The following is a 27,443-nucleotide window of genomic DNA, read 5'->3' as shown; positions in this document are numbered from 1 at the left end:
AGGTGGGGGATTTTTTTTTTTTTTTCAAAAGGAAGAATAATGCACAGGTAGATTACATTAATGTTAATGCTTAGGTTGGATAATAGTCACACTACTATAAGTAAATATGCAAAATAAGAAAGACCCACATGGAAAGCAATGACAACACTGTGTCACAATTAATCCAATGCTGTGGACCTGAGGCACAGATTAAAAAAAAAAAAAAAGGTAGTCACCTCACCCATATATTTCCCATGTCTCTGATGTAGGGAATATGCGAATAAATCCACCTCTCCGATCATTTTCTTCCTTCACTCTCCGTAAAACTTTGATCTACATAAAGAGAAAATAAAATGAGTACTGATTTTGGAAACCGTAATCCAAAAGATTACAGAGCAGAGAAAGAGGGTTATGACCCACAAATATGAAAGAAGCATGAAGGGAGAAATTAACTCCATATAAGATGGAATTTTCTGAGAATAAGTTCCTCCCATCTTGAATCTTTCTCCTTCCAATGTAAGAATGAGTTGGTCATAAACATATGAATCGCTTACTAATGTTTATTGAACCCTGTGTTAACCCACAAAGGCCTGAAATAGAGTTATCTTTACCTCCTCCATTGACAGACCAAGCACAGAACCACCTAACTTCCCCGGCACCTTCTCTCGGGCTGAGCCCACAAGGTTTTTCATTTCCGCATCACTGGCAGAGAGGGGACGGGAACGCTATGGAGAAGGACAAACAGAAACAAAATGTTTTCCTCACCTTTCGTCATTTCCCTCTATTCAGTCCCTCAACATCATTGTCTTTCCTAATATGGATAAGCTCAACTCCAAAGCCCATTTTCTGTAATTACTCTCTTAGCCTGAAACCCTGGGAAATAAATGAAAGCCAGTAGACTCAAAGGCAAGAAGAGAAAACAGAATAGAAGGAAAATGCTATGTGTTGAGAGGGAAACAACAGAAAAACAGGAGCTATGTCCATGTGATCTTCTAATCCAGTACTTACTCCTACTCTTGGTCTTAAAGTTCATCCAATATTTTTAAAGATATGGGAAAACATCTGAAAATAACCATGGAGGATTGAATGTGCATTAATTTTGCTAAATAACACTATTCTTTTCAGCAGCGGACAAGGAGAGTTAGGAGAAGTGAGATGTAAGACAGAAAACCAAGGAACAATTTATTATGTCACAGGTGAAAGTTGGTCCGTGGGATGGTTTAGAACTGGGGTGGGGGGTGGGGGGAGGAAATACTGAGATGACAGTCACCAGTGACACAGAAAAGAACTATGACCAAAAGACACACTGCGACTGCTGGACTTCAAGAGACCTTGATCAAGGATGACTGCCTCGGGCACTTCAAGGAGGAAGCCAAATGTGCCATGCTCCTCACAGCCTTCTGAAGGATGATCACAAAGGTCATCTGAGAATGGAAGTTTTAAGTCATTTCGATGTTAGGCGAGCAGAAAAATATCAAGGTAACAAAGCAAGTCGGATGGTATGAAGCATGTCAACACAGTATTATTGAAACCGAAAAAGTGACTGATAAAATAAGACAAGTACATCTGCCAAGTTCAGAGATTAATAAATAATTCAAGAAACGTGGACACAAATTATCATTCTAGATTCCTAGAAGTGACTCTGACCAGAAAGAAGCAGTCCTATTGTGAAGGGCTTAGTTTTCTCTTTGGGTAGACTACCTATGGAAAGGCTTTTGGTAACTAACCTTTGACCTTCTCAACAACACTCACTGCTACAGACTAAAGGTTTGGGTCCTCCTACAAATTCATTTGTTGAAGACCTAACCCCCGGTGTGATGGTATTTAAAAACAGGGCTTCTGGGAGGTAATTTGGATTACATGAGGTCAGGAGGGTGAAACCCTGGCCCGATGAGATTAATGCCCTTAAAAGAAGAGGCATCAGACAGCTCGTACTCTGTCTGCCCAAGCATGTTAAAAAGAGGTCATGTGAGCACAGAGTGACACGGCATTCATCTACAAGCTAAGAGTAGAGGCCTCAGAGTGAACCCTGCTTTGCTGGCTCTTTGGTCTTGGACTTCTCAGCCTCCAGAAGTGTGAGAAATAAATTTCTGTGGTTGAAATCACCAAGTCCATGGTACTTGGTTATGGCCACCCAAGCGGACTAATAGTACACACCTGTACTATTATGAATAGTATATATATATGAATAGTATATATATATGTATATATATATAATATATATATCATGAATGCTTTTACCTTTGACACAAGGGAGGCCAATACATACTAATCTTCAAAGCTAGCATGGGAGTTATAAAAGATAGATTTTCTAATAGGTAACTCCACAATGACATAACTTTATGAAGAATAACCATGAAATCAGCAGATATAAACAATATGTGAAGGCAGGGTCTTTTGTCTAAACAGCTTTTCCAGTGATATCTTCAGTACCCAGAATAGTACATGGCATGGAGTAGGAGATCAATAAGTATTTGTTGAACAAAGAAATAAATGTCCTGACACATAGATTAATCATGGTTAGAACTAAATTTTGCAGAGGATTCTGGGGAAAATTTTAATTCCCTTGCAATCTCTGGGAATAAATTAAACAGTGTATGTTGGCATGAGAGGGGAGTCAACAGGAAAGTTTAAAGACTGAGGAAAGTAAACATATAAGTAAGTTCATCTTTTCAAAAATTTTAAAAGTATGAATGCTTACTTAGCATGTAAAGCCAAAATATTAACTGGATGCTTTAAGGACTCTTCTCATTTTATCATTGGCTAAAAATACTTATCGTTCACTAAAAATACTTTTTCACATGTGATGATGTGGCTCTGATCAGAAAGCCACTGGCAGTCAAGTGCCTTATCCAAGGTCAAGTTGCCTTATCACTCAGACTATTTAAGAGTACCTTAAGTTCTCTAAAATTATTGTAAGAGTGAGTACGGACTAAGCACTCATTTAGATGACATAAGAAAGGGCCCCTGGGTGGCTCAGTCGGTTAAGCATCCGACATCAGCTCAGGGCATGATCTCAAGGTTCATGACTTCAACCCCCACATCAGACTCTCCGCTGTCAGCGTGGAGCCTTCTTTGGATCCTCTATCCCCTTCTCTTTGCCCCTCCCCAGTGCATGTGCTCGTGCTTGCTTTCTCTCCAGCATAAACATTTAAAAAAATGATATAGCCAAAAAAAAAAAAAGATTAAGCATTTTAGAATAGAAAAATTTATTTAAAAATGATAAATTGAAATATGTACTGAAGATTAATAATAAAAATATTTTAAGAAATAGTTATTAGCGGTCAGAATAGTTTTAAGAAATGCGTGGTTGTAGGGGCACCTAGGCGGCTCAGTTGGTTAAGCGCCTGACTCTTGATTTTGGCTCAGGTCATGATCTCACCATTCATGAGACTAAGCCCCACATCAGGCTCTGTTCTGACAGCACGGAGCCTGCTTGGGATTCTCTCTCTCCCTCTCTCTCTCTCTCTCTCTGCCCCTTCCACGCACACACGTGTGCATGTGTCTTCTCTCTCTCTCTCTACCAAAATAAATAAATATTGAGAGACAGAGAGAGAGAGAGAGCACATACACATGCACAAGCAAGTGGGTGAGGGGCAGAGAGGGGGACAGAGGATCCAAAGCGGGCTCTGCACTGACAGCAGCGAGCCCCATGTGGGACTTGGACTCACAAACTGCTAGACCACGACCTGAGCCGAAGTCAGACACTCAACTGACTAAGTTACCCAGGTGCTCCAACAAATAAACATTAAAAAGAAAAGAAATGCATGGTTTTATAAGAACATGGATCAAATCACTACTGAATAACATCTAATCAGCACCCTCAATTTTTAAAAAATTTTTTGCTTTTTGTCCTTGTTTTGTTTTTATTGCTCATTTCTTGTCTGTTTTTTTTTTTATTATTGTCTTTGTAAATTTTTAATTTTTATTTTTGATCTTTTTTTTCTTTTTTAGGAAATCAGGAAATTTAGGAAATTAGGAAATATTCCAAAATGGAATAATATTACTGCTTCCAGAGACTGAGATTATAATGATGTTGCAACCTTCCTCTACGAATCTAAACCTGCTCTGGGAAACAGTGCACTGGTGCTCCAAAATTCTCAATCTTCTCTCCTGGTCACTTTCAAAGAGTTGTCTCCCATGCACATTCAGAAACACTCCTTTGCTCCCCAGAATCCACAGTTCCAACTCGAGCTATTTGTGCATGTATGTGGGTTGTCTGAGTGAGGTGTGGAGGAATTCAGGAGATGCTCCTGGCTGGGGTCTTTGGGGGGTTGAAAATGGAAGGGGCTTAATGGTGTTTGTCAGATGCACGCTCTAGCTGTGAACTCCCATAAGCTGATGGCTATTACTCTTTTATTGCCACAAATATCACCAGGCTACAAATAAAAAGGCCAACGCTACTCCAAGAGGACAACAATGTGGCTAGATACTCCTTTAATCTCTTCACCTATTTATTTCAAACTAAACTATTAACAAGCCTGGGAGGGAAAGAAATATGAAAAGTTGTAGCTACTGAAGTTTAAGTATCTCAAATACCTCTCTAAAATCCCCCAGGTCTCCTGTGTCTTCGGGGAAGATGCTGGAAAATATGAGACTAGAAAGTCAGAAGTATTTTTCCCATCTCAGCTTTTCAATAAATTTGAGATTAAAGAGAATTTTCTTTATCAGCACAATATCTGTTGTACTGGTCTACAGAGACATGTGTTTACATAGGTACAACAGAGCATTAAAATCCCAGACCACTGGCTGAATTCTACCAGTATTTGTTAATGAAACAAACAATTAAGAAAGGTGACCTGAATTATAGACACAGGTGAGAGAAAAGGCAGAGAAAAAAAAGAAGAAAAGGTAACAAAGAAAAAAGAAAGACAGAAATGCTTCTGAATGCCAAGAAGACATACCTGGAGATTAAGAGCAAAGCAAAAAAAAGAAGAAAAGAAAAAAAAAAAAAAGGAATCAGACTGACTTGCCAAAAACAAGAGCAAAACCGTCCAAATGCAAGCCCTTCTGTGGTTCTGACCTTGTACATTTCAGCGCAGCTACATTCTCTGGGTGGTAGAACAAATCCACATGTTCCAGGGGATTGGCTGAACACACGAAGGAAATAAAGCTCTTCTGAATTTAGAGAGAACCAATGCCTCTGTCTAGATGACACAGGATTTTAACTACTGGGTATTCAGATGTTAAACTGCCAAACCACTGCCTAGGTAAGAATTCTGCCATGCAACATGCATCAAAGGTGTAAAATTATCATTAGTACAACTTATGAATCAGAAATATACCCAGAGAAGAACCTTTACATGTCTAACCTTTATCGGGAGGGAAGAACTGAGAATGTGAAATCATGGAGACAAGGAACCACCTGTCTCCACTCTAAGTAGTAAAAAAACAGATGTTGAATCATAAAAAGGATTCCCGACCTAAAGTAAGCAGGCAAGTACCAGCAATGAGAAGGGCTGAACAAAACACAGAACATGAAAAGGGCCAGGTATCATAAAAGATACCATAATTGAGGAGCAAAAATAAAACCTGTCAGAGAACACATACAAAGAATAAAAATGTCCCAAAGCAGTTTTACAAACTTTGCAATTCTGTGTTAGAAACAAATGAACTAGAAATAGCTTGATTTACATGTGACACATCTTGCCACCTAGGAAAGGTAAACTCAAGTTTAAAAAGCAAAACGAATTAATGCTACCAAATGAAATAAAAGGAACAAAAAGGACCACATATGAATAAATCTGGGAGGGAAATAAACAAAAAATGGTTAATAGAGAAAGTTTAAGTGTAATTCACAACCAGAAGTATACTTTGAAATGAGGGGAGGGGAAAAAAAAACAGAAAGTAAGTAGACTTGTATTACAGTCAAAAAGAGATATGCAACATCCGGAAATCTGGAATAAATATAAGTCAGCAGGTCTGAGAGACATGCATCTTGTTATTAAGGGAACTGGTTTAAAAAACAAAAAAAACAAAAAACTTACCCAAACCACTTACAATTATGTTTGAAAAATCATGAAGAACTGAGGAGGTACCAGAGGATTAGAAAAAAACAAATGAGGTACCAATCTTCAAAAATGTAAGAAGTGTGCTCCTGGTGATTACCACCTGGTAAGTCTAACTTGAATCCCTAGTAAAATAATGGAACAAACATTAAAAGAAAAAAAATCCATAAACATTTAGAGTTTAATGGGCTCATGAAGAGTAAGTACGGAAACTGCTTTATTTATTTTAAAATATGCTTTAAAATGTTTATTCTTTGGACAAAATTACAAAAACGGGGGAATATAGCAAGTATATTTAAATGTCTTTGGGTTTTACAAAAGCATTTGTACAAATTTCATAAAATTTTTATTTGAAGTTATACTTCTAATCTAGACTTAGTATCATGGTATAATGAATAAAATACACCAACAAAAACTGCAAAGAGTTAAAAGATGTGATGTAGGATAAACAGTACTGAATCAACTTAGGAAGTGATTTTCAGAATCCGTATTGACTAAGCATTCCTTAGAATCTTCACTGATGTCTGGGAGGATGGATAAATAAACAAATATAAAGTAATTTGCATTTGTGGATGACAGCAAATGTGAAAAGAATGGCTACAGAAAGAATATCAAAGTAATACCAGATACTACCTATCAAATGGGCGAAAGTAAAATCAATAGACTGAAAAGTGTGAAGGGGTCTATGTGTCCAAGGTAAAGTATGTGTCCAGAACTCTCCCAAATATTTTCCCAATGTTTTATCATTTCTTTCACGCCATACCTCCATGTATGTATTATGATCCTCATCTGACAGACGTGGGCACTAAGCCTCAGAGATGTAAGGGAACTTGCCCAAGGTCTAACAGCTAGTTGGTATGAACCGGAGTCTATCCGACTCTAAAGTCCATGTCTTTTCCACAAAACCATGCCATCTGCCTTGGAACAGTGAAATGTAGTTTCTGGTGAATGGAAAATTTGAACCACAGGCATTCAAGGGAAGGAAGAAATGTAGAAAGAGACAATGGATTAAAAAGGAATAGTCAGACAACAGGCAAAGAACGGTGACTTCGCAATCTGACAGCAACAGAAAAAGAAAACTTAACAAAGTGTACGTGGCCAGAGCAGGGAACTTGTGTTCGTTTTTCCCTTGGCTCTGTCAGAACTACTGTGGAGCTGAGATGGCTTCATCAACAGAAAGACAGTGACAAAATAGAACACTGCAAAGAACGAGAAGAGTCCAAGATTTCAACATGTATCAGATAGGCTGAGTAAAGCTAGAGAGGCTTTGTGTCAGGCGAGCAGTGTTCAAACACACAATTCTGAGGGAAGAGGCCTCACTCGCTCGCTTGCTCGGACACAGGCTATTGCAACCTACAAGGGTTCAAGCAACCGAGCCAGACAGAAGAGAATTAAAATGGTGAAGGGAAATTAAGGTTAGAATAAACATACCAAAGACACTTCTTTGGAGTCAAATGCAGAAGATTATGAATTAAGCATTTTTAAAATTCTCCTTAAATTGATTAGATATCCCTAAAAGGTATTGGAATGTAAACTCTTTGAAGTCAACAGCTTTGGAGACTTTTTGTTGTTGTTGTTTTTCTATTTGTTTGCCATGGAGAGCAGCTAACACACTCAGGTGGCTGCTAAACACAAGACACTAAACATCACCGAGTTTTAAATCCTACCAACTGAATACAAAATTCATACTATGGAACCACATTAACCAGTTACCAAACACTAGACAAGACAACCGTTAAGTCTTTTTGTCACTTCTTGGATTCATATAAACCATGGAGAGAAATTCAAAAGCAGAAGCTTATGCAAGTTACAGATTAAGCTCCCAAGCTGTCCAGAAACTGCATCAGAGAGGACAAAAGCCAAAATAAATACAATGGAGCTCTTTGCTGAAGGACTACTAGTTCCAAGTGGCACGCTTACGTAGGAAACATCGACAGCGTTCATTTCAAAACATCAAATAGCAGGAGCGGCCACCCCCACTGCTACCCAATCACTTCAAAAAGATGTGTGAAAGAAAAAAAAGATCTTCACAGAAGAAAATGACAGCTAATCTCAAATATCGCTAACAAGGACAGTAAGAGAGCAAATACTATTATTCATTAAGAGTTGGAGACACAATGTTTTGTCTGTATTTTTAAAGGCAGCATCTCAGACACTAATTATGGCAGTTTCTAGGATTAATAAAACTGCAAATCACCACATAAAAGAAATAGGTACAATCAAATGCAGCCCGATACCCAATGTGAAAATGATTCTAATATTAAGCTACCAACAACGGTACATTTCATAAGACATCTGAAGAAAAGAAAGAGTGTTTGTGAACAATATTTCCTTTCCGGAATATTCTGTTCATCATTTAAACCTGACTGCCTCCATCACACCACAATCACTGTCAGGAAAAGAGGATTCATAAATTCCTGCAGCCTCTACTCTTGTATCCTATATCTGGAAAGACCTCTGTACGTTCATTATCACTTAATTCTATCTTATTCAAGGTCAAAAAGCAGGTGCACAAAACATGTACTGTGAAAGCACAAAGCTAAAAGGCTTTCCGGTTGGGGACTGGAAATAAGAATCTGAATGAAGTCTCCAAATGATCCAGAACTTACCTGTTTGGCGTTTGAGGACTGAAACTGTGCAGACACTGGACGCTATAAAAGACAGAAAAACGGAATAAAGCCTCATCTTCTCCTAACGTACCTAGGTTTTCCAATTCCTACATCTATGATCTCACAAATGAGAAAACAATCTCTAAGCAGGCACCAAAGGCAAGAGCTCTACACTTCGTGCTTGTTAGACTAGAGCATTTATTGTATTTCCCACCACTTTCTCCTCTGGTGTATCCACTACAGTCTCATCTCCGCAGCACCGAGAGCACAATCCTACGGTCGCATCCTGAAGTTAACTACTCCACCTGATAAACTGGTTCCAGAGTACCTATAATGCACCTACGGTTTCTTCCCCCTTTAAATAAGTGTCCTGCAGGCTGCTTATGGATGAAGTCATGCCATGACCTACCAGTTAGCCAAATAGATTCTCTACGATTTGCAAAGAGTGGCCAATAGAAGCTGAGCGGCAAGCTAAGAAAAGGGGTCAATTCATCCAAGACTGACATACAACTGTGCCTAGAGTAAAATCGGCAGAAACTCTGCAAGGCCGCACAGAAACATTCGCAATCCTTTACACAAGACTCTGTGGCTCTTGCCACTGATACGCCAGGAGACGGTCTGCAAAGGACACCTCGGTTAATCTTCTACTTTTTCTTATTAAACACCAAAGAAAACAATCTTCTACTTTTTCTTAATAGAAACTAAATGACATCTGTGATTTAAAACCTTGTTGCCTGGAGCACCTGGGTGGCTCGCTTGGTTGAGCGTCCAACTTCGGCTCAGGTCATGAGCCTGCGGTTCGTGAGTTCAAGCCCCGCGTCGGGCTCTGTGCTGACAGCTCAGAGCCTGGGGCCTGCTTTGGATTCTGTGTCTCCCTGTCTGCCCCTCCCTGCTCGCATTCTGTCTCTCTGTCTCTCTCTCAAAAATAAGCATTAAAAACAAAATTTTAAAACCTTGTTGCCTGGCTTCCCTTCTAATGCAAGTTGACACTACCCCTTGAAATTCAGCACGCCCTGTCCCACATCGCAACTCTGATACTAACAAGGGATAATCCTAGAGCAGATGGTCACAGGCAGGCAGCCCACAGACTGAATCCAACTCAAAGACATGCTATGTTTGGTCCGCAAAGTGTTTCTTCTTTAATTGGACTATATTTTAAAATAAGATTTCTGATTCCTCTTGACAGTAGGAAGGTCTGACAACACGCGGCCCACACTCATGCATGGCAACGATCAGCTAGAGCACATCAGTAAGACAGCTGCCCCCTTTTCACCTGGGGCACACACTCCAGTCTACCACTGTCATGCCCCTCTCAGCTGTATTGTACACCTGGCCCTCTTATTCATGTACACTGTCTGCCTGCAGCCCCTAACGGCATCTGAGTGTGCAGACCTTGTTCTAATGAAAAGTTAGAGGTATAACTGTTTAGTAGGAGTGATGAGCTTGGCAAACACAAACAGCACTACTTGAAATGAGACCAGCAAGCGAAAGAAAAAAAGGAGAAAGAGGAGTGGGAGGAGAAGGGAGAAGAAAAGGGAGAAGTGGAGGAGAAATAAATGGGGGGGGGTGGCGGGGGGAGAAAAGGAGAGGGGAAGGGAGGGGGAAGAAGCAGCTATTTCTGCCTTCAAAGAGCTTACAATCTAGCAGAGGAGCACCGGACAATTTAAAAGCAACAAACTGATGAATGCCACACCATGCAATAGACAACAAGTAAATAATACTGAAATAAAAAACAGAGGTCTTGACTGAGTGGGATGGGTTTAATAAGAAGAAACAATCTCTACGCTTCTTGGCAGGCAAGGTAATCAATCCAGATGGGAAGAGAGGAGGAAGGTAGACCTTTTAGATAAGAAGAAATGTTAAAGGCAAAGAACAGAAGTGGAAACTAGCCAGGTCTAGACAGGCAGCGATGGGTTCGATGACAGACAGAACGATGAGCTGATTGGCTTAACTGAAACACAAATGCAGAGGACACAAAGCCTGGAGCGATGCCCCGATCAAGTGATGTTTTCAGACAGACAGGCACAGTGGATGGTAGGCATTTATCTCATTTAACCTCAATTAACACCTCACGATCACTGAGGCTCCTTTTGAAGAGAATCACTTGTAGAGAAGACGTTATTTCAATCGAGCATCTTCTTTACAAAGCTAGCCTGAAGATCAAAAAGAATGTAGCAGAATAATGACTAGGAATCTGTAGGCTCCCTCTCTGCGCCTTGTTTATGAGCCTATCAGTTGGGTGAAAAAAGCAGGGGATTCTTAAAAAGAAAAAGAAAAAAGGAGAGATACTGAAAAAAGAAGGCGAAAGAAAAGAACAAAAAGCAGAGAAGAAGTTGGTTTAAAAGCATATGCTATTAGCCACAGCTGAATCTAACAGCCTCCTGTCTGGAATGATTCCCAAATTTTCGTGCTCTTAAGTGACCTCATCCCCATAGTGCTTCGGCTCACTCGTTTACTTCAGCTACCACTTTCCAATAGGCCTTGACTGGGCTCCCTGCTGCTGAATTTGCTTACCTGAGGTTTCTGGAAAGGGTTCCGCCTGGAAGACTCAAAGGTGGGATAAATTGGCCGGGTTGATGCCCGCTGGGCAGGGTCCTGGCACACAAATCCTGAATGGGGAATGGGAAACATTAAAACCCGCCATTTTCCACGAAATTAGCAGGTTTAACTGCACCTTTTCTTTAGCTATACAAACTCAGTTGCACTGTCATAAATCCTCAGGAGGAACAGGCATGGCTCTCTCATACACACACTCCACTTGAACTCCAAACCACCGAAACTGGACAGGACAAGAATGGAAAATATGCAGATAAATCAACCTTCCTTGTTGGGGAGCTGAATCTGATTGAAAAAATAGATGTGGATTGCTGATGTGCTTCAGAGTAAAAGTGCAAACCACCATTTAAAAACACACAGTTGCTTATAAAAACAAATTATTTTAGAGTAGCTTCCTAGAGGGTGACTGGAAAATAATGTTTTTACTGGGAGAATCCAGAAGCAAGTGAGGATTCCTGTCCTATTACAAGATCTACTTCTGGAACTGCCAAAGGTGGTCTATTGGCACCTTTCCAAAGTAGGCTTCTTAGATTATCTATGATAGGCTTAAGAAATTAGGTGTGAGCTCCTTTCACTTCCTAAAAAGAAGCCGATTCCCATCCCAGGAGTCTAGAGTAGCTAAGGTTTACTGCATTTGCTGGTACACCAAGTACTAGTTCATTTCAGATATATTTTGTCAGGCCTTTTTAGAGCACTTCAAAAACAACAAACCCACAATATACCCACCTGACAGCCCACCTCCATTTCAAAGTTTTGACTTATCTACTCAAAAAGGGATTTCTTCCCCGGGCTGCCTTTAGTTCTAAGTACTACAGAAGGGAGCATGTGGACAGCAGCAGAGGCCGTCTAATGGAAATATAGCCAGTCTCCTTTGTAACAAGCTTCTTCAGTGAGTTGCACTCCCCTCGGCTCGGAGAAAAATAGACTTTCTCCAGACCTTCGCTTAATTCTCTTCCTTGGCCCAGAATTCCTGTTCCCCAGGAATTAGGTCTCAGCCCTAGTTGCGGTTCAGCCTCAGGACAGGATGGAGCCAGGGGGAGCAGGAACATAGAAGCGCCTGCCTGAAAATATAATTTTTTAGTACAAAACATTCAGCATGGCTTAGGAACTGCCAGTCATTAACACCTAGGAGGCTTGACAAAAATGGATGCTCTGGTTAACTTTTATGGGAGCCTTCAGAAAACGCTACTACTCACCTACAACAGTGAACATGTCTGAAATCATACTGGCTTTAATCTTTAGGTCCAGAGGTGCGTCACTGATAGAACAGAGAAAGAAAGGGCAATCGATGTTATAGACGAACAGAATAGCTCCTCCTCATGGGCCCCAATAGAGCAGAGTTTCCAAATGTCGATGAGAAGCAACACAATAAAGCACATCAAATCCAGGGAAAAAGAAAAAGAAGTCTGGGCAAAAATACTAGAAAGAAAAGCCCACTGCTACCCTCATCCCCTGTAAGGCAGGTCCAGCAGCAAAGCTGGTTCCCTGACACGCAATCTTTTTATCCCAGCAGGTCTTGTGCAAATCAAATTGTGAACAAGTCAAGAATACTGCTTCATTATCACTGTGGATTTTAGAGATTTAGCCTTTTAATATGTTCTTTTATAAGTATGCCCATCATTCAAATTATTTTTTACTGCTGCAATAGTCAAATCACATTCACAAGCAAGAGAAGAAACTGGGGTAATCTTTGTACTTTTTTTAAGCCTTCATTTTCTGTTCTAAATCAATCTTTTTAAGCTTGTAGGCTTGCAAACGAGGGCAGAAAAATACCAGTTATACCAAAATATCACCAGATGATGCAGCAGGAACCCACATGGAAACAGAAACAATATGAACTAAAAGCTGGAAGCCTCCCTGTGGCAGCGACTGCCACGCTGGCTTTGGTGTTGAGGTGTTCCTCCATGAACCGGATTACTTTGGCTGCTGGACCAATGCATCATTCTGGGGATCTCTAACATTGTATGATGCACCTTGCTGGGCAATCTGCAAAGAGGTGATTTAACATAAGAGGAGCCCAACATCTGAATCATCTGTAACATCTAGTTCTATACCTTACTATTGGGGTTAAGCCAAATTCCCACCCCATGAAGTAGTCAATCTGTCTTTATTTGATTACTTGGCATTTTGCCAACATCTTTCATCCTTAAAAATGCAGCCACTGGGTGGTCTCCAGCATAAATCTCTAGGGTTCTCTAGCTGTTTAGAGAAGCGTACAGCTGACAGAAACTCTGGCTACTGCTGCAGATACAAGCACAATCTTCTCTGGTTTTAAAAAATAGGTTTCTTTCCTTCTTTTAAACAACAGGTAGGTTACAAAAATTATAAGATTGTTTGAAGTTTTTTTGAGTCTAATCTTAGATGAATACCAGAACACAGATGATAAAAGAACCAAATATCATACCCCCTACCCTAGACCCAGCTCTATACCTTTATAGTATATGCGGATTTGAGTCTGTGCAAACCTGTAGCAATAAAGGGAATATAATACCTCATGCATTTCTTTAGCCTTAGCAGAACACCTACAACGTTTTAAAACAAGAGAGAGAGGGCGAGAGAGGGAGAACTGGAAATAAAAAGGTTCACAAGAAGCATCCGTTGGAAGCTCAAGAAGACAGTAAACATAGATCACAAATCGACTATAGTAAGATAGGGATTCATGTTGCCATCTGGACTTTAACCATGTGTCACAAATCCCTCAAATTTAGAAATTCTAGTCATTTCTATCTAATAACTAGGGTTAAAAAAAAAAAGTCTTGTGCCAAGAGAAATGACCAAAAAAAAAAAAGTATTTTAGTGTTACTCATTGAAGGTCTGTCCTTTTCTAGTTGATGGAACAGACTACTTACCAGGCCAAAGAAGGAGAGAGATTTACTTCCAACAACCATGGCTTCAGAGTAGAATCTATGAGCACATCAAAGCCATAGAGTTCTAGAAATACAACATAACACAATACACAAGATCATTTTCTATGTCACAACTGAATAAAGATCCTAGAAGACCGAATCCAATCAACCCCCACCAGAGGCCTAGAAATTTGGTGAGTATAAGTAATGAGTGGAAGTAGGAGCAGAGAATCTTTCAAGTTCCAGAGAAATTAATCAAGCTCTAGAGATGAGACAATGTCATAAAATTCCACTTTTTATCATCCACTCTATTGACATTCCTGAGCTCTACACAGAAAGTGACCTGACCTCTAAAAGTTAGCAAGCATGATTCTGCTGTGCTTACGGGTTAAAAAAAAAAAAAAAAAGTCTTGGGAGCAGGAATGTAACAAGTGCATCGAACATCAATGATACTTTAGGTTTGTTCTGGATTGTCCTCCCGTCATATTCTGAAAACAGAAAAATCTACTGAAGGACTCTCTCTAGGGCCCTTCCAATGCATTTTCCTACACCAAGATCTTGCTTTGGCAGCCTAGATTAAGAAGAAATCTGAGTGTAAAATACATTTATTCTTCCCCTCTCCTATGGTTTCAATTTCCCTTTGAAGACAGAAAATACACTGGCTCAACACAGAAAGACAGAAGACTGTGACGAGCCACCCTGCACCACTAATATTATTAAAAAAGGGAGGGAGCCAGAGACCAAATTTCCATGGTTTCTGGTTCTTTACTGATTCTTTCCCTAACTCCTCATCTGTTGCAAAGAGCAAAGCAAGAACCTTTTCTCCCAGGATGCAGGGATAATATGACACTAACTATGGAAACTCAGCTAGCAGCCTTTACTATTATTATTACTATTATTATTATTATTATTATTATTAATGAGACCCTCTCCACAGTCCTCTTTGGTATACATATATGAAATATATCTGACTTTCAGAAGATCCACTCATTCTCGAACTTCCTACTCCGTGTCCCTCAAATAATCTACATCTTCCTTCCAAGAGAAAAGATGAGCTTCCTTACAGTTCAGTCAGAGGTCACGGGCTCACATCTGGAGCTCACATCTACAGAACACGTCCAGGTAGCTTCCAGAAACTCATTTTGAAACAAACGTCTTTACTTCAAAAAGGATTCTCCCATTTCTCAATACTCTCAATAACATAGAAAAATAAATGTAAATTTCTAAAAAAAGACGGTGCCACAGATGGTCTTTTGAACACAGAAAATCTGCTATGGGACCAAGAATCCTAGAAGGGGAATCTGGAGACCTGGATCCTTCTCAGGACTCTACCATTTATTCACTGAGGAACTTGGAGAAGTCATTTCTCTCTCTGATATTTCTTTCGCATTGTTTCACCCCTTGGATCTTCTCTATTAATCACCATCTCTCAATACCTGTGTGCTCTATACACCTATATCCAGAATCCCTATTTATGCAGTACAGATTCAGGTAGACATCATATTTGAATTTTTCTCTTGGGAAAAGTTGCCATTCTTCTGAATATTTTACCTAATCTTCAATCATCCCACAGAATATTCCCCTTTCAATCTGAAAAAAAGAGTCTTTTGTGATACAGCACTAAATAAGGCACTGAAAAAGGAAGACTTAATTGCAAAATCCACAAGTCCATGTTAACATTACACAAGCAGTAGCACAGGATTCAACTATTTCATAAAATGCTAATATTATTAATAATAATGGCACGAGGAACAGGGTAAGAATGCCTGAAGCACATGTTGACCAGCTCTGCAGAAGAACCACAGATTTGCAGAATGAACCACAAATGAAGGAAAACTGAAATCCGAATGAGAATCAATGAGACCCGTTATTTAGATACCTTGCATTAAACAGCCAGCACATTTACTTAACTATTTCCTGAATTAAGAGGCAAATTCCAAGAATCCCAGCAGAAAGGCTGAGAACCAACATTCTGGAAAGTAAGAAAAAATAAAATGAAATAACCCAAAGAGAGACAACACCCATTTACTGGGCATGCTAAATTTTTACCCAGGTGAATGAAACCCATCAGGGCTAAACAATCGCAAAATCAGTTTTGGATCTAACGGCACCTGTACACGCACGAGGCTTGGATCTACTCCCATTTCAAAGTGGGTGAGTATGTGGTGGCATTAGGACACAGTGCAAAGCCCAGCTCACCTGAGGAGCTGGAAGTGGGAGGGTTGGGTAAGGGTGGTAAATGGAGTGAAAAGAGGGCATTTGTATCAGGTTGACCTCTTCCAATAATCAACTCAGCTTAAGAAAAATAATTTCGGTCTTTGGCAGGCTACAAAAGTCCTCATAATGACCCTTTTAACTTATGATCGGTCTTTTCTATGGACATGAAAGATTTTAAAAGGTAAGAAGTATGCTGTCCTGAGAATATTAAACTTCCCCTTTCAATACTGTGTGTTTTAGTGGCAGGGTCTAGAATTTCAAAAACTCAGTGTCCAGGATGAGATACACCAAGTGTTCCTGTCACTAAAGGGTGTGGGCAAGCTAGGCTTTGCCCACTCTGAGAACTACGTTCTTTGTTCTTCTGTGTGGTCCCCATCATAACAGAAAAGCAAGTATTTTCAAAGGACTGGTGCTACCACCTCGATCAACAATGTTTCCTTAGGAAAATTTCCTTTCATGAGACGTATTTTCTTCAGCCCCCAGCCAAATCCAAACAAACTTGAGAATTATATGCGTGACTAGTAAGAAGCAGCTTGACTCCATCACCACTTCACATTCGGGTCCTTATCTCCCCACTTCTTGAATGCAGCTTCCTGAAGAAGCAATCTACACTTAGCTGCCTTAACCTTCTTAATGCCTGTTCGTTCTCCAAGCCATAAGAATTTGCTTTTGCTCCCGCTGTCTAAAACAGTAACTGTTCTCACTGTGATCAACAAAGACCACCTTACTGCTAAGCCCAAACATCTGAAACTGTTGACCACCCCTTACTTATTGGAACTTTCTTCTCCCTTGGTTCCGGGACACTGCTCTCTTCTGATTCTCCTCCTCTTTTCACTCCTTCTCTTCTGCCCAGCTATTCACTGGCAGGTTTGCTCAGGGTGGCATCCTCAGGGCTCTTTCCTTCTCAATTCTACTTCTCTTCGATCTCATGTATTCTCATGGCTGCAATTAACATTATGATGATGACATTCAAATCTATATCTTTAGTCAAGTGTCTCCTGAACACCAAATCCATAACTCCACAACTGCCTTCTACACAACTTCACTAGGATATCCCAGGAGTATTCAACACTCAACAAAATATAACTCGTTGTATTTCCCCAAACCTGTTTGGCTTCCCATTATTCTTCACCTTGGAAAATGGTGGCCTGATCCACTAGTCTCCAAAGCTAGAAACACTCTCTTCACCACCTCCCAAAACCTACACATTACCAGACCTCTTCTCTATTTCTCTTTAATCCAGGCTTCTACATTCTCTTTTGAGATGTAATTTACATATAATGAAAGAGACAGATCTTAAGTGTACAACTTGATGAGGCTTGATAACTGGATACATCCACGTAATCCACACTCATATCAACCCACAGAGAACATTTCCATCATCCCAGAAAGATCCCTCATGCCCCTTCCTGGTAAATACCCTGCTTCCCCTCATCGTACCCCTGGATAATCACTATTCTTATTTCTTTCACCATAGATTCATTGTCCGTTCTAGAATGGCATATAAATGGGAGCATACAGTATATACTTTTTTGAGTCTGGCTTCTTTCAATCAGCATTTTTGAAGTTCATCCACCTATGACTGTTTCTTGTTTTAAAACAAGTTTGTGAAAATAAAATTATTGTATCACTTACATACAACAAAATTCACCCTTTTAAATTATAGTTCGATGAGTTTTGACAAACGTATGTAGTCATGTAACCACCACCACAACTAAGATATGGAACAATTCTACCACAGACACGCCAGTGCCCCCCTTTCCAGTCAATTCTCACTCCCCATCCCCCCAGCGACCACTGATCTGATCTCTGCCTTTTCCAGAAAGTCAAATAAAGGAAATCATTCAGATGAACCTTTGAGAGCGGCTTCTTTCACTTAGAAGTGTGCTTTTGAGATTTATCTATGTTTTTATGTATCAACAGTGTAGTTCATTCCTTTTACTGCTGTGTAGGATTCTATGTTATGGATATACCACAACTTGTTTATCCATTCAACAGTTCACAGACATTTGGGCCGCTTCCAATTTTTGGTGGCTATGAACAAAGGTGCTATAAACCTTCATATCCAGGTATCTGTGTGAACACGTAACATTATTTGTCTTGGGGAAACACCTACAAGTGGGACTGCTGAATCACATGGTTAAGTGTACATTATCACCACAGACTTCTTACTTCCCATTCGTTTCCCTAGGACTAGTCTCTCCCCACTGCAGTCCATTCTCCACATGCCCGTCGGAATTTCTAAGACATCAATCTAATAGTCAGATAGAGATAGGCTGTGAACTGGCCCAACAACAGATACTTGACGTCAGGTGGTACTTGAAGGGTTTTAAATTCGTCACTTCTAGTCATGGTATACAGTATTCCCTTTGTTGTTACTCTGTCATCCAAAGCTTTGGGTCAAATCATGATAAAAGTTAAAGAGAGTAATAACAATCTTATTGCCCTCCCGCTCAAAACACTCCAGTCGCTGCCTGCTGTCTCCAGGAGGAATTTACACGTCAGTCCTCTAGAATGGGGCTCCAACCTGCTTCCATGACCTCAACTCCTGCCACCCCAGCCTATGCAGGCTGCATCCAGTCACACTAAGCTTCTATTTCACAAACTGCCATATTCTGCCTTGACACGACGCTGTGCATGTTGTATTCCTTCTGGTAGACGTGGCTTTCCCTGGCTTCCCCTAGGCATTGCGGATAGCTCTTGTGTGTTCCTAGAGCACCTGAGTCACTCTACTACCCGTACCGCTTTTGTGATCTCCTGCCTGTTCCTCCCCACCACCTGAGGGCAGGGCCATGTCTTACCCATCGTTATACTACAAGCAGCCTGCACCATAAAAGGCACCTAGGAAGCAATCAAGAAATACTAAAAGAAAGATAAAGAAAAGATAAGAAGAAAGAGGAAAAAAGAAGTGAAAAGCATTTGACAATTAAATTTTTTATTTTTTATTTTTTTTAATTTTTAAAAATGTTTTCATTTATTTTTGAGACAGAAAAAGACAGAGCATGAGCAGGAGAGGGGCAGAGAGAGAGGGAGACACAGAATCTGAAGCAGGCTCCAGGCTCTGAGCTGTCAGCACAGAGCCCGACGCAGGGCTCAAACCCACAAACCGTGAGATCATGACCTGAGCTGAAGTCAGATGCTTCACCCACTGAGCCACCCAGGCGCCCCTATTTTTTTATTTAAATTCAGTTAGTTAACATACAGTGTAGTCTTGGCTTCAGGAGTAGAAATTTTTCAAAAAGACAAGTAATTTGCAGTTACTCCCCCAAAATAACCCTGGCCACAAGACTTGAAATATTCATAATAAAGCTTACCAACCACAAGGACAATAAGAGACATTCCTATTAAGGTTTTTACATATTAAGACATATTAAGAAAAAACTTGATAAAAGGTGGTCTAGGAAGGGAGGAAGAAAAAAGATTTGATAGAGAAAATAATAACGCATCCAAGGGCTAACAGATGACTAAACATGGCACACCACTAATTGTGAAATCAATCCACTAACCCTCCCCAGAAATAAAGTCCCAGCTGGAGCTGTAATCCTGAGGCAGTGGAAAGTGCTGACATTAGCCAGTCCACACTGCCAGTCAAATGCTATTGTATAAAGGAAATTCTTTTTACCTTGGCTTTGGATTTGAGTTGCAAACCTAAGGAGGAAGTCTTTATCTGGGGTCCAGAAGGAGAATTTGGAAAAAAACAGATCAAGATCCCACAGGAAAATGAACTAAATAAAAGAAAAAGCCCAGAGCCAATTTGTTAACTAGTCCAATAAATCAATATGGTATCTGGCTACCATATGTAAAGGTAGATTTGAAAGGAGTATCTAGGATTCAGGACTGCTGATTAGAGCCGAAGAGTGCCTTTTTCAGGCCTGATCTGCTAGAAAGAATGATAGCATTTTTCCTGAGATCTAGTTATAGGAGAGCAGAAGGAGAATCCAGGATATGGGGCATGCCAAAAGTGGCTGGGCTCATCAGAACTTGTCTTTATGTGAGTGGAGAAAGGGCCAAAGAGACCTGGATCCCAAACCTGGCTTGGCCATTTGTTAACTGCACAACCTAGCATAAATTATTTGACCTTTCCAGATCTTTTTTCCTTGCTATAAAACATGGGTAATAAATACCAACAAAACTCTGTTAACAGGGCTAAAGGGAATAACCAAGGAAAAGTGCTTAACAACCAGTAGGTACTTTCTCCCGAGTTACTTTCTACGGTAACTTCTCTTCCCACCTGAACAGGAGCATGGGCTAAACCACAAAGTGAACTGTTTGCCGACTTTCACTACGATGTTGTTGGTGGTGGTCAAGTAGTTTATGTAACTGAGGAATGTATGCTGCCCACTTTCCTCCCTTCAACAAATATTTATGGACACCCACCCTTTGAGAATGTCGGCTTACCCCGCAAAATGGTCTAGAACAACAGCAATGAAAAGCCAAACCAGCGCTCATTCAACAAAGAGGTGTACTGAGCATGGACTGTCCTGAGCAAAGATGCTCTAAACATCTCTGCCCTAAACAAAGCCAGCCTTGCCAGCTCTACAAGTGGCACGGACAGCTGGCCCAGAGGATCCCAGGCTGGAGAGGGCCGGGGTCTTAGCCTGTCACTTCAGCCATCCTCACACACATAGATAAAACTGCCGTCAGCAGCAGCATCTGTAAAGGACAGCTAACATCCTGTTGCTTTGGGCTGTTTTTCTCCAACTGGTCAAAAAAGCCGTTCTCCTTGCCAGTTATGTCACAGTGCCAATTTCCTAAGCACGTTTAAAGGGTGGCTGTTTACGCATATATTTCACATGGTACCGTATTTTTACAATCTTGAGGGCAGTAAAAATTAGATTGTCAGCAATCTATTTTATTGGGAGGGGCATCAAAAACTCTGTAAATCAAGAGTACAAGGAATGATCAAGGTGACCTGTCTGCCAACCATCTCGTGGGCCCCTGCCCTCCAGGCCAGGTCTCTTTCACGTGGGCTCTTCTACTCGTGAGCCCTGGAACCAAGGGCAAGGCTCTTAGTTTCTCAGGCCCCAACTTCTTTATATGGACTAATTGTTCTCTCGGGTCCTTTCCAGATGTACAAATCTATGAGAAGGCATTACATGGCTAATTTTCAAGTAGTTTATGAAGGTTACTAAGTCTACATTGAAATGACAATAATATAATGCAGGTGTGTGTGTGTGTGTGTGTATACATACATGTGTGTATATATATCATCCCATGTAAAATCTGGTTTGAGAGGAATAATTGCTTATAATCTATGCCTTGCACAGAGCAGGGACTGAAAATAAGTTAAATGCATAAATAAACAAATGAATGGGAATATTAGAAGTACCTAAAAGCACAGTTAGGCATCACAGATGGTGGAGCAGGAAAGAAATCATGAGACAGAAACACTTAGATAATACTGGAATGCTCCTGGCCAACATTCATAATGTGTAAGGGCGAAACAACTAAAAGAATATAGTGAACCCCATCACTGGACTACTGGCTTCCTCTAAAAGCACCAACGCTCTGTGTAAGCCAAATTCTTCTGGGAAGCTCTCAATTCCTGTTTACTCTAAAACAAATAAGAAAGAAAGAAAAAAAAAACGAACAAAACAGTTTTATTCCTTGTAACTCAAATCCCAAGGGAAGTTAGTAGGAGTAAGTGGGAGCCAGAGAGACTCACACAAATATACGCACACATACAAAATCATACCTGATGGGGGGGAGGTTAACGAAGCACACAAAATCCCAGGGCCGACAGGAAGTGGAATTAGAACCACAAAAACCAAGAAGACAGTCAACAACTTAAAAAACTCCAGATGCACTCACTTTATTAAAACGGAATAAAAGCAAAGAGGAGGAAAGGAGACCCACAGATGATGAAATGGACTTAGGGGTATTTCACTGAGTCAGGGAAAGTCACTGCTTATTTCATATTGGAATCTCTACTGCCATTAAGTTCCGGAAATTCTCAAAGAGAATTTCTTCAAAAAGAACAAAGATTTTTATACGAAGAAATTAAGCTTCGTATAAGAGCCAAGTACATGTGGAAAAGAAACCTTAGTTTTTTAATCCAATGAGGTTTTTGAAGTTGGAAGATATGTTCTATGCACCCCTTCTTCAAGCAGTTTATAATTAATGCTAAGAGCTCTAGGCCCTTACCAAACCAGATCTACTAAGAAGCTTACTATGAGGCCACCAAAAGGCAATTAAAGCAAGTACCAATGTTCAATAAACATTTCTTGAACATCTCCTAAGAGCAAAAAAACCACTATGCACAAGAGAAGCAGAAACTAGGGAGACGGTGCTGCTGTCTACAAGGAGCTTCCAGTCCAGGAGGGGAGACAGACACATAAATGGGTACCAGATGACAATCAGGTACCACTGCAGATTATGCATGGGAAGCTGTGGGTAGAGGGGGCTAACTCAGACTGGAACACTTAGGAAAAACTTCACCACAGAAATGATACTTCACTTCATCTTGAAAAGATGGCGGTGATCTATTAAGTAAAGGAACATGAGGAAAAGATTTCAGATGCAGGATAAAGCAGGTGCAAAGGGCAGAGGCGAAGGGAAGGACCTGGCAGGTCCAGGGAGTCAGTGTAAGGTGTGGTTTGGCCACAAGAGGATGAGAGGGGAAGGGGGGACAGAGAGAGACTACTGACAATCGAGAAGTTAAGCTCGGAGACTATCAGGGAAGCACATGTGTAAGCAAAACGTCACAATATGAGAGGAAAAGAACACAACAGAACAGCATGAGAGAGGAGGCACAACAGGGCATTTTATTAAGCAAGGGTTCCTAGAAGAGACAATGTCAAGCTTAGTCTGAGAATATGAACAGGAGTGTGCCAGGCAGACAGGACCGAAGAATTTATACCGAGGCACAAAGGCATGGAGTGCTCGGTGGTAGAGCTGGATTATAAGGTGTAAGAGGAGAAATTGAATTCTAGAAAATTCAGCTGTGGTCCGGTACTTAGAAGCCTGGAAGTCCTATCAAGTTTCTATTGACTAGTTAACCCTAAAGAGCCATGTAGGGTTTTAGAGGACATGAACACGTCTATACTTAGAAAATGTACCACAACCTCTCCTTTTCTTATATAATTTCAGGTCTTGGTTTGTCTACGGTCTTCTGTTCCTGGTCTCAACACCTCCCTTTGTTTACTGCCTCTCAAGTACAGACTGTTATGATAATCCGTGAAAGAGATCAAGAATTACTCATTCTAGTTATAAAAACAGCAAAGAAATAATTTCTATTGAGTGCAAATTGAGGATCAGACATTGGGCCAAGTGCTTGGCATACATCATCTCATTTGATCTTCCTGGTATCCTTGGGAGATCGGTACCGTCATCAGTACAATTTTATAATGGAGGAAACAGGACTGGCGTAACTTGCTGAAAATAAGAAAGCAAGTAAGGGGTGCAAATGGCTTTTACACTAATTCCATCCGTCAGGCTCTAAAGTCCGTGTTCTTCACGTTCCTGCTACCCTGACTCCCGAGCAAGCCATGACTCTGATATCCTTACTACTGTATTACTTTCATTATCCCCCCAGCAACAACCCTAGTGTGTTTTACTAACAAAGCCTAACACCTGCTGAAAGCCTAGTTGACTTTACAGACACACTGGCAATCACTACACAGTTCACATCCACACAGAAAGCAAAGTGCGCAGGTGTCCTCGGTGCCAGTCATAGCCAGTGGGTCAGTAGGCAACAGGCTTCCTGATCCAGGAGTTGTGAACTGTTTCTTACTCTTCTCTGTGCAATCAGGGAGTTAAGGGTGGGAGAAGAGGGGAGGGAGGGAGGAAGAGGAGGGGAAAAAAAGGGAGGGGGGGGCAGAAACCCACTAGAAAGAAGACTAAAACAAAAAGGAGGAGTCATTGGAAACTGGGAGAAAGCACACACTGGTACCAGCCAGAGCTTCTTGGAACGGTTCCCAGTCTGGCTGCCAAGGGGCTCTGGAATATATTTGTTAGAGCTGGATTCCTGTACAGTCCATTGCAGGCTTTTTCTGATTGCACTCTGACAGAGAGACCCACACTTTAGTTCCAATCCCTGCTTCCCGCACAGAAAGCCTGTGAGTCCTCAGGGGACCTCCAACTAAGCTCACCACTGGCCTCTTAGTAGGGCCCTCATATGCCACCTGAGCTTAGAAAGAAAAACCCGCCACACACACACATTCTTACTTCTGTAGAATCACAGAGCCTCTCTACTCCAGGATCCCATCCCTACTTCCCAAGCCCCTTTTCACACAACATATTAAGCTTCGTGAGTCTCCTTACCAAAACAACTGCTGCGGTGAGGAACAAAGGTTTTACAGGCTGTAGCAATAGCTAGTTCAGCGGAGATTATAGTCTTAATAATCAGGTCTTCCACATGGGCCATCAATGCTACAAAAAAGAAAAAAAGAAGAAGAAGAAGAAGAAGAAGAAGAAGAAGGAAGAGACACTATAATGTACAGAGTAGAAAAACTGGGTTCTGGAACACGGTGTGATTGTAAAAGCACATGTGCTCATTCCAAAAAGTCTCCGGGTGGCGGTCTTGCAAATAGGTACTCCAGGAGAAGGCATTATCTATGAATAAGGTGACACGGTCAAGAATGTGGGTGCAGGGGTTGTACTGAAGTGGCATCCTATGACAAAAGACAGACATGGAATGGAAAAGAAGCCTTACTTCCCCCTTCTCAGGCTTCTCCATCGCCCTTCCCCTTTGTGGACTGAGCTAAGCCTTCTTGCACACTGTTTCCCATTCTGCTCAAGGCTCAGCCAGTAGTGTCCATTTTGATTCCAAGCCCTGTACTCAGACTTGACACTGCTCATTCCCCAATTCAACATGAGTGAGGCAGATTAACTTTGAAAAATTTGAACTCAGGGCCAATATGAAGACAGTACTTCAGTCTGCAGCTCAACATTCAAGAAGGATAAATTCACTAAAGGTTAAAGGACAAAGTGATGCCTTCCAAACTAGAAACAAGAAAAGGGATTGGGGGGGGGGGTGGCATCACAGAAAGCCTGTTTTCCATCTTCTACAGGGCAGGAAAAATCAACATCAAGAACAACGACCCTGGGGTGCCTGAATGGCTCAGTCGGTTGAGCGTCCAACTTCGGCTCAGGTCATGATCTCGCGGTCTGTGAGTTCGAGCCCCAAGTCAGGCTCTGTGCTGACAGCTCTCAGAGCCTGGAGCCTGCTTCCGATTCTGTGTCTCCCTCTCTCTCTGCCCCTCCCCGCTCATGCTCTGTCTCTCTCTCTCTCTCTCTCTCTCTCTCTGTCAAAAATAAATGAACATTAAAAAAAAAAATTTAAAAACAAAACAACAAAAAGAACGACGACCCTGTCAGAAGTCTCAGAGACACTACCAGAATTAGAGAGAATGATGCATGCTGAGAGGCACAGGGAGGTTATACAGAAGAGAAAGATCACAAAGTTTTGAAAAAGGCCTGGTACTCACCAGTTGTATCTCTGCCTTCTTGTTTCAGATACCTAAGCATGGCACTCATGCTCCATTTGTTCCCATAATCCTCCACTTCTGGATCATCACAACTAAAACAAAGGAATGGACCGAAGTCACACGTGCAAATAGGCCTGGCTGTAGAAACCAGATTTTTTTTTTTTTTTTTTTTTGCAAATACTTGTCCTTTTAATCTTTAGGAAAACATTCCCTTTGCGGACCTCCACTCAGCACCTATTCTTAGTCCCTTTGTCATATATCCCTTTCTACCACTGATTTATTTTTTAATGAAAATGCATATAGCTTCTCTTATGGGGGGGGCAGGGGAAAAGGCAGCAAATTCTTCCTTAAGCAAACAATTATTATGTATCACGAGTGGAAGCAATGTGTGAAAGGATGTAAACAATTTAAGAGTGGCCACAATACGTGAACAGAATGACACGTTTGGGGATGCTAACCTAGTCTTTGAGGTGAAAGTCATATGAGCCCACAAAACAACTTCTAATGCCATTTTGAGACCAGAACTGAGTCTTGGTTGGCTAGTGAACTAATGTAGTATAACATTCTAATGAGCTAACCTAGCATGGAACTGCTTCAGCATCTGAAGCAGGCTCTCTCCTCTCTAGTGGTAGCTCTCCACACAGCTTTTCTGGATACCCTCCGAGGTATCGCTGAAGGGAGAATCCGTGAGAGCGACAATAAAATCAGTGAAGTGCCCCACCACCAGAGCAGCAGACTGCCAAATGGGGTACACTGTCATGACTACTGGAAAGGTCTTGCGATCTGGAAACTGTGTTTTGCAGATGCCCCCTCATTCCCTACCACCACCCCACCACCCACCAGTTGGGTGCATGTCTGCTCATCTTCCAGGGTGAACGACAGGGTATCGTCAATTCCAAACACTGGTCACAGGACACTCCGTGAAATCTACACAGCCTTGGCAACTATGCCATCGCTTCCAGAGTCTTTTTCTCTCTTTCCTTGGACTTTCTAGACACCTATTTTTAGTCTGAGTAGAAAGTGACTGTTTGGGTTTCTTTTTTATTTTTCCACTTTCTGGCAAAATTATCAGGATGAAAGAAAACAGAGCAGAAGGGATGTTTCCACACAGCTGTGCTGGTACTCCCTTCCACTGAATCGTTCTCTGAGATGGCCTCATTTCTTTCTTCATTTAATTTATTCCTAACTTTTCTTCCCTCTGATCATACAAGCATTTATTTTAGAAAATTTTAGGATGTACATGAAAGTGCAGAGAAGAAAACAGAAGTCACCCACCCATAATCTCATCCACTATAGTTAAGCGCTGTTGCCATTTTGGTATATATCCTCCTAGTTTACATTTTCTCTCCCTCAGCAAAAATAAACAGCTTTAGTTATCTTATAGACTCAAAAAAGAACTTAAACTGCAAGTAGTGTCTGGTAACCTGCTTTTTCCACCTGACAATGTACAGTCATGAACATTCTTCTCTCTGATCTTGTGCGCACATCTCGTGTTATTTCTTAAGGTTAAGTTCCTAGAAATGGAAATGCTGGGTCAAAGGATACCAATATTTTTTAAGCGTTTGATACATTTTGCCAAGTGCTGAAATGACCTCATTTCTTGTCTTCTAAAAAGTTCCATATGCCTATTAAATTCCCACCCCTAAGTCAAGTGAGGAAAGACAGTGAAGACGAAATGTGGGAAGGCCTATTTTGGTAGAGAAAGGGGACGCCGTAACTGGGCAAGCAACGGAGAAGCAATAGCAGATATGCCTCAAAACTACGTTAAACGACAGCTTCCTGTAAGTTCCATGGAGATAA

At 41.0% G+C, this 27,443-nt stretch overlaps 1 protein-coding gene across 14 annotated transcripts in view; it reads right to left on the bottom strand.

The window, feature by feature from the left end:
* TTLL5 (tubulin tyrosine ligase like 5) overlaps window positions 1–27,443 on the bottom strand; it is a 285,253-nt gene that overhangs the window by 202,825 nt on the left and 54,985 nt on the right. For 11 of the 14 annotated variants that reach the window (XR_006218999.1, XM_042990159.1, XM_042990167.1 and 8 more), the window contains 8 exons: window positions 25,644–25,735; window positions 24,478–24,585; window positions 14,002–14,083; window positions 12,349–12,410; window positions 11,111–11,205; window positions 8,597–8,638; window positions 591–704; window positions 221–312 (listed from right to left, as the gene is read on the bottom strand). Coding sequence is in view for 13 of the 14 variants with exons in the window: in XM_042990159.1 (XP_042846093.1) it covers window positions 221–312; window positions 591–704; window positions 8,597–8,638; window positions 11,111–11,205; window positions 12,349–12,410; window positions 14,002–14,083; window positions 24,478–24,585; window positions 25,644–25,735 (687 nt within the window). In the remaining variant the exon portion in view is untranslated. The remainder of the gene's footprint in view (window positions 1–220; window positions 313–590; window positions 705–8,596; window positions 8,639–11,110; window positions 11,206–12,348; window positions 12,411–14,001; window positions 14,084–24,477; window positions 24,586–25,643; window positions 25,736–27,443) is intronic. The other 3 variants (XM_042990163.1, XM_042990165.1, XM_042990168.1) reach the window with 1 other exon arrangement.

The sequence above is a fragment of the Panthera tigris genome, chromosome B3 (assembly GCF_018350195.1).
Source record: "Panthera tigris isolate Pti1 chromosome B3, P.tigris_Pti1_mat1.1, whole genome shotgun sequence".
Lineage (NCBI taxonomy): Eukaryota > Metazoa > Chordata > Mammalia > Carnivora > Felidae > Panthera > Panthera tigris.
Note: the sequence above shows the minus strand (reverse complement) of the source record. Positions and strands in the feature narration are given on the sequence as shown.